Raw genomic sequence first — 7,843 nt, forward strand, 5'->3', positions numbered from 1 at the left:
TCATCATTCGCCTCTTCAGCCCCACTACGGCCACTGTAAACGGAAGACCTTTCCGATGTCTCTCCATTTAATCCTGTACAGTGCAAGCTGGGATCATCCTATCCACGAAAGTTATTGATGTCATCCCCCCACCTATCTTTCTGCCGCCCCATGCTGCACTTGCCTTCCCTTGGAAACCACTACTTTACTGTTAAGGACCATCGATTATTGTGCCTTCGCAATGCATGCCCGGCCCATGCCCATTTATTTATTTTCTTTAGGGACTATTTTATCCAGTGGAACTACTCGGAGAGGGCGTGCTCCAAGTGCTTCTCGCAGGTAAAACGCGATCGGCCGAAACGTCAAACGATAGGCCTACAGGACTGGTTGGTAAGAGATCCTTTAAGGTGACTTCGCCGCTTCATACTTGTGTTTTCTCCGGCTTTAATATCCTGTAGAGAAATATTCTTTGGCGAGCACATATTACCACACTCATATCTTCAACCAAAATATCTGTAGAATTTGTGTATTGACATCTTTGTCATGCGCCGCATAAAGTGAAGCTTGTGGCTTACAGAACCAGTAACAGACCTAAACATGAGCAGGCTAGCTGTATGTGGGACTAGGACGAAATACACCTAAGAGATCTACTCGAATCGATTCAAAATTGTAATAATCCCTTAGTTCACTCTGCATATTTCTATACAATCAGAGCTTAATTTCTAATAGTCATTCTGTTCTTGAAAGCCTCAGTGCTCGCCGCAGCAGTGCCAACCTCCTCTGTTTCCTCCGCAAGTTTTTCGACAGCTTTATTAATCAAACACCTTACACCTTTGACTTTCCTGGCCACTTCCCTTACTTCAACTTTTCTGCTTTCGTTTTCTCTGAATGTTCCGAAGTGAAATTCCCTTTTCAGATGCTCCAGTCGCTTTTATCTCAACGAAATGACGTATACAGCTATTGATAACTATGTAACCGATCATTTATATAAAAGCCCTTGAGGGGGGTCTGTAAGGTAAATAAAATAATTGAAGCGAACCCTGTTTTGTGCGTGGCCAGCACACGTCACTATGATTTATGGAGTGATTAGTCCAAATATTAACCGGTTGTGAAAGTCTAAACCCTGTCATTTTATTTGTTAGTTTTGTATTCAGTAAGTTATTATCACTGCTACCTCACGTCTGAGACGTTTCAAAAGTTGTTGCTTAGAGTGAAGACAAGAGATCATAATACATAACTAGGTACTCGCTTTTCAAACGGTCCAGGTTGTAGCTCTCACATAAAAAAAAGTAATAATTTTGTTCCAGAACATGACTTTGCGCGGGAAAAAAGAAAAAAAATCATGACCATCAAGATTCCCTAATTTTTATTTCTATATTCTGTTGTCCAAAGTATAAGCGTTCTGATGTTATTTTAATGATGCTTACGTTTATAAATACCGGTTCATGCGACGTATTATATCCGTTTCCTAGACCGCTATCTTTCCAGGAAAATTATTCTTTCATGTTCTAGGGCAGCGCAGCCGGCAGGCAGCGTTACAACGTGGCTCCAGGTATCGCAAGTGCCTGCACACTGCATTGTCCCTCTTTTCAAAGGAGAAAACTGATGATGCCATGCATGCAGGTGGCGGCTTCAGAGCATAAACCTTTCAAACCTTATTGCACGAGCGAGACCATTGAATGTCAACAAACGCCACCTCCGTATTGTTCGCACTTGCCTTGTCTTCTTCCGAAAAATAGGCCATTGTCTGGGTGGCGAAGCACGGGAACAATATATCTAAAGGGGTAAAGTTGTTGACACCAAGCTGTTGGTTTCTTAGAACAGCTGGAAACCCGGCAGCATATTGTAAACTCAACACATGTGTATTTCAATCCATAGTTTGCGTATCCTTCGCTGTTGCACGAATCTTCCACGCGTGCGAGTTCCTTAAAGCTTTTGAAGCATTATCAAGCAATCCTGCAGCAAGATATGAAAGTTGAATGTTTTCTCCTTTGTATAACAGTCGTGATAATTGGTAAGTTTTCATTGCTAACTGCTGAGGACCTTTTAACGGCAATTTAAGGATGCCAAATATTGCGAAGATGCTGTTGGTTCTTCCTTTTTTATCTCAAAATCGTAAGAGGGCAAATAATAAAAATGCAACCATCCCGTGGTAGTTCGTTCCCCGTCTGGTTGTGATCTTCCTTCAGGACCACGGGAGACGGCGCTGACTTAAGATACAACTGTCAGATTGTTCCTATTTTGAGCGAGGCCCTCACAGTACCAGATACATACAAGATGACTGCATTGTAAGAACGAAGTGCGCATATATCAATGACGTTGTAAACGATGTTCCTGTAAAATCGATACTATATAAAGACGACCGTGCCCTGCATTAAGGAATAGAGAGCCCCTCGGATCAAGTATTGTTGAACAACGCACCTCATAAGCTTGTTGCCTGGCGTGAAGATTGGCAGATTGCGGTAAATTTTACGAAAAATGCTTATATGTGTATTACTCACAAAAAGAAGAAGCTTAACTTATCGATAACAAACAACCTCAAATGGAACAGCACATTGGTAAAGTAAAAGATAACGCCTGCTGTAAATTTTTTTTTTCTCAGAAGAGCCTTAACACTGTCCGCAATGAATGTCCATTTACTGGCATATAACACAATTATACTTCCAGAATTCGATTACGCAGCAATTATCTTAAACCCTCTTACACAAACTAACATCAATATCTTGGATGGGTGTAGAAAAAATTACTTCGCTTTATCTGCAATAATTTTTCCCGCACGTCAGCCACAGAATTTTTAATACGAGCCAACTTTCCACAACTATCCCATCGTGATCGCGTTTCCCGACTAAAATTCATGTAGCAGGTTCTAAATGGACACTATACAACGTTGGCATCTCTGGCATAATGACATTCTCTTCTGGATATTCCACTAGGCAGATGCATCAACTAACTATGAAGCCTTTCCATGCAAAAAATTTATTTTTTAAAGCTTTTTTTTCCGAGGACCGTAACTGACTCGAATAACTTCCATATTACAGAGTGACTCAACCTTCCCCTTCTTTGTTTACTGCCAGTCTGTGCTGATAGCGAAAAAGCTCAAATACACCTCTTTTTCTTTTTCTGCAGTGCATTGTTTTGCGTGTTTTTGCAGAGCATTCTGTTGTGAATGATGTTTCTTGTTGTGGCCCGGGAGTGTACCTGTAAATTTTAAATAAATAAAATGAATTCTCGACTATGATTATACTGTACTTTGGGATACAAGTAGAGAATGAAACAGTTAAAGTGGGGTGTGCGCAAATTACTATTCCCGAGCATTTAGGAGTAAAAGACGATCAGCTAGTAGAAGGGAGTCGACACATATTTCCTTCTATTGTGCTAGTGACGCCTTGATATAAGACTGAAGGAAACACTTTGATCAGAATTGCCACCAGCAGAAAAAAAGATGTACCCGTGGCATGTTGATAATTTTGACTATAAAAGCCAGTTCTATAAGGTTACTATGCGAAGTTCCATAACCTATACTTCGTAATTCTGTCGTATTATGCCAAACGTCCTTTCTCTTCTGCTTAAAATTTTAGAGCAAATATAGGCAGCTGATTGCATGTTCAGCATGGCAACAAAAAATCGTTAACCAGCGGAGAGTTTACATAATTCACCTTTCTGTGTCAACATACTTTGCTATCGCCGCTGAAGCCATCTCTATAGCTTAAAATGCTATTTTTTTTTAACTAAATGGTTCACTTTCAGTTAATCGTTTTTTATTCAGGGGACTCAATATGCTATTATGCTGTTTGAAATATAAAAAATTCCACATTTTTTTTAATGCAGGAAATGGTTACAGTGCCGGCGGTTACCGACCTGGCACTGCTTTCTGCTACCCTGACCCCAGGGTAAGCCTGAGACTTTTCTTGCACCAATATACTGAATGATAATGTTACAAAAACTGAAATATTAAAAAAAAAATAGTGATGATAATCTGCTGTTATGTTTACATCCAAATGTGGCGAAGGTTCACTGCATTCTAAACAGTGTTAATATAGGCAAAAACATGGTAGGGTTTCAAGTAGATAACCATAATAGACGGCGAACGCATGTCCTTAGCCTGCTTGCCCGATAGTTTGGCTTTGCTGCGTCATCGACACGTCTGGCGATGACATTTTAACTGGGAAGAATACAAGTAAAAGTATTTTCAGGAAGGCGCATACCAGCGGCCGGGATAGCTGCGAGCAGCGCCAAGAGGTACGAGCGAGAGATCTTTGTCTTCTTCGTCCGTAATCGACTCGTGGCATAGTGCATCTCTCCGTCGTCGTCGTCAACCCCCTACATGAGCCGGGATGGTAGAAGCGCCATCTCGAAAATGGGGGGGCCCAAGGGTCAGCCACGTGGTAGGGTTTATGGAGGCGGACGTGGATGAAGTCGGTGGCGGGGCGAGAGGACGATGGTGAGGTCGCATGGGCAGCGATTTCATACTTGACGTCAGTCACTCTGCGCACCACACGAAAAGGGCCACTGTAGTGGGAAGGAAGTTTCTCGGGGAGACCATCGTGACGCGAAGGGAACCACAGAAGGACGACGCATCCAGATTCGTAGTTTACTTCACCGTGTCGGTGGTCGTAGGCAGACTGCTGGGACGCTTGAGAGGCTTGGAGCCGATGGCAGGCTATTGGCGCGCCTGGGTGGCTTGATCAATGTCGTAACGGGCTATGCGTTGATGGGGACTGGAGAAGGCGGCATGGAGTGTCGAGGGCAAGATGGGGTGCCTACCAAACAAAAGTTAGAGAGGGGAATAGCCCGACGAGGCATGCCGTGAGGAATTATTTGCGAAGGTCACATAAGGCAAGGCGCTCTCTCAGTCGTGGTGGTCGTAGGAGACATACATAGCTGATATATCGGTCAAAGCTCGGTTGAGCCGCTCAGTAAGCCCTTTGGTTTGTGAGTGATACGTTGTGGAGAGCTTGTGCTGCGGGGAACACGAACAGAGGATGTCCTGAACGACTCTAGTCAGATCTGTGCGGCCGCGATCGGTGAGTAGTTGGCGAGGAGCGACACACTGAAAAATGATATTTTGCAAGAGAAAATCCGCGGCTTCTGCTGCACAGCTCTTCGGTAAGGCACGTATGATGGCGTACCGAGTCGCATAGGCCCTTGTGACCGCGATCCAATTCATGCCGGAGAGGGATGTGGGAAAAGGGCCGAGAAGGTCGAGGCCAACACGGTGAAAAGGTTCCAGCGGGACATCAATGGGCTTGAGAAGACCGGCAGGTAGTGTGAGGGCCTTTTTCTGCGTTAAAACAGGTCACAAGCGTTGCTGTAGCGCTTAATGGGACGATATAAACAGGGTCAAATGAAGCGGCGCCGGTCTCGAGCATAAGTGCGGTGCGGGAGACGCCAAGGTGTCCGGCTGTCGGCAGATCGTAGAGTTCTTCAAGGACAGAGGAGCGTAGCTGTTCGGGAATAACAAGCAATTGCGGAGGCGCATCAGGGGATAGGCTGTGGTGGCCGAGCATGTCATTCTGAAGAACATAGTTTCAGGGACGGATTCGGGTGTTCTGAACACAGGCCATCAATGAGTGGTTGTAAGGAGGAGTCTAGGCACTGTTTATCGGCGACGTTGAGGAGATCAGAAATAGCAAAGAGACAAGGCACGCTATTAGTTTCGCGAAGATAAGGGATGTCCACAGGGCACAGGGACAAGACAACGTCATCTAAATAACAAAGACAGGTAGACCACTTAAAGCCGCGAAGAAGGGAGTCCATCATGCGTTCGAAGGCAAGCAGCGCGTTGCATAAGCCAATCGGCAAGACTTTAAACAGATATAAGCCGTCAGGCGTCATGAAGGTGGTCTTTTAGCGGTCCATGTCATCGACAGGTACTTGCCAGTACCCAGAACTAAGGTCAGTTGAAGAAAAGTCCTTGACATCGTGAAGGCAACCTAGTGCGTCATCGATTCTAGGCAGAGGATAGATATCCTTCTTACTGATGCGGGTGAGGTGACTGTAATCGATGCAGCAGCGCCAGCTCCCGTCCTTCTTTTAACCCCAGACCACTGATGTGGCCCAAATGCTCGACGATGGTTTGATGATGTCTTTATCTTGCATCTTCTCCATCTCCTGCTTTGTTATACGGCGTTCTCCCATGGACACTTTATACGGACGTCTGTGAAGAGGAGCGGCATCACCGGTGCTGATGCGATGCTTCACATTAGAGGTTAGATACAACGGGTGGTCATCGAAGTCAAAGACGTCGCAAAAATTGGGCACTAGACAGAGCAGGTCTTGGGCTTGCGTTGGTGAGAGTTCAGAAGCGATCATTTTGCCGCAATCGTCGGTTGGTGTCACGATAGCAAGGGGCGGAGAGTAGAGAGCGAGACGCAATTGGCCACAACCACGGAGATAGAGGCATTTAGGAGGCGAAACTCGCCTCTCTCCCGCGACCGCGGAGAGTCACAGGCGCTGTCTGCTTCCTTCGACCGCCGCCGGATGCCGCCCTCGTCAGGTTCCCGAGGACGACGCGCGCCCGCGCCATCGCGCGCATTTCAGTGCTTCCGCGGGTGAGCATTTGCGCGACCAACATTTTCTTCACAATAATGTCATGCTGCCCTGAGTTATCGTGCGGTACAACGTGGCTTCATAGTACGGGAGGCAATCTACATTCGAATTGTAACCGTTGATGTTTCCTGCGGCTGGTGCTCTTCCGCCTATTGGTGGGCAGTGCCGCGCGCGATGGCTGCCCTTTTTTACTTGACGGTCGTGAAGGAAATTCGTTGGATACACATGAAGCATGCGAAGCATTTTAGCTTTGTGCGCTTACCTTCAGGGACCTGGGGACCAGAAGAGAGAGGCATGCAGCTAAGCTTGCCGAAGAAGTAGAAAGATGAAGAGGTGAATATGCTCCCGGCGCAAGCATCGGTCATAAGGCAACACGTACTTACATCATAGCCTGCTGATTTGCGTGTCCTCTTCGGTCGGAACAAATCAGTCAAATAAAATTCAGCGCCAGGTTGTTCTCTAAATTCATTGTAAGCTGCAAGTAATACATCATTGCACTTTATAACTTCTCATGGTTTCGTATGTTGCTTTCAATTCAGCCAGCGCCAAAGTGTGAAATCTACATATAAGATAGGACAAATGAATAGCAATATACGAAGGCATCGCATTTATTCACATTCCCTCCGAGCGGGACGCACCACACGAAATGATTGTGGAAAGTGGTACACTATGTACAAATCTATTTACATATATACATTGAGGGCGTCAGTTAATACGGTGACAATAATTTCTATCAAAGTTATTTTTCTGCGCCACTTTCCACATGTCTTTAACAAATAGTTAACACTGCAGTCTCGTGTCTGTGCTGCACTTTGATGGTTCGCAGACGCCTGGCATTGGGAGCTTCTTGAAGTCGTTGTGTGGCACAACTCGCACAAATGCTTGATACTCCAAGGTCTCAATCCTTACAAAGCCTTGACATTTTCTTCTTTTCTTTTGTTGTTTTCTGAGTGTCCCGTGTTTCCCCAATGCAACGTTGCCTCATACGCATTGCGACGTAGTAGTGCAAAATCTTCGCGATAGCGTCATTTTTATGCTCATGGCAAGGGAACGTTACATTAAAGGTGTCCAGAACATGGTCGATGGTGCGCCAAAAGACATCGCAGTCATCCATATTCTTGGAAAAAAAGTCTTCTGCGCAGCGAAGCAGGTTATACAGTTTGGTGTTCGGGTGCAGGAGTCCACCCCTCGTTTTGCAGAGTGTCAAAGAGGCTTCTTTCATCGTTGGCACTGCAACTGAAAGAGATGCTCTACACTTTGACCAGGGAAACATTTTTGTTAGTTTCCTAGTCAGGAACCCTGTCACATAATAAAA

General features: G+C 45.3%; 1 protein-coding gene across 3 annotated transcripts in view; it reads left to right on the top strand.

Moving 5' to 3' along the window:
* The first annotated feature begins 1,862 nt into the window (after positions 1-1,862).
* The window catches only part of LOC149326505 (uncharacterized), a 47,225-nt gene continuing 41,244 nt past the window's right edge, over positions 1,863-7,843 (top strand). For 2 of the 3 annotated variants that reach the window (XM_089564872.1, XM_089564875.1), the window contains exons 1-2: positions 1,869-1,993; positions 3,808-3,869. In XM_089564872.1, the coding sequence (XP_089420998.1) occupies positions 1,948-1,993; positions 3,808-3,869 (108 nt within the window). In that variant the 5' untranslated portion in view covers positions 1,869-1,947. Of the gene's footprint in view, positions 1,994-3,807; positions 3,870-7,843 lie in introns of all 3 variants that reach the window. The other variant, XM_089564873.1, reaches the window with a different exon arrangement.

Source organism: Amblyomma mixtum, chromosome 10, assembly GCF_055824585.1.
Source record: "Amblyomma mixtum isolate Tamu chromosome 10, ASM5582458v1, whole genome shotgun sequence".
Lineage (NCBI taxonomy): Eukaryota > Metazoa > Arthropoda > Arachnida > Ixodida > Ixodidae > Amblyomma > Amblyomma mixtum.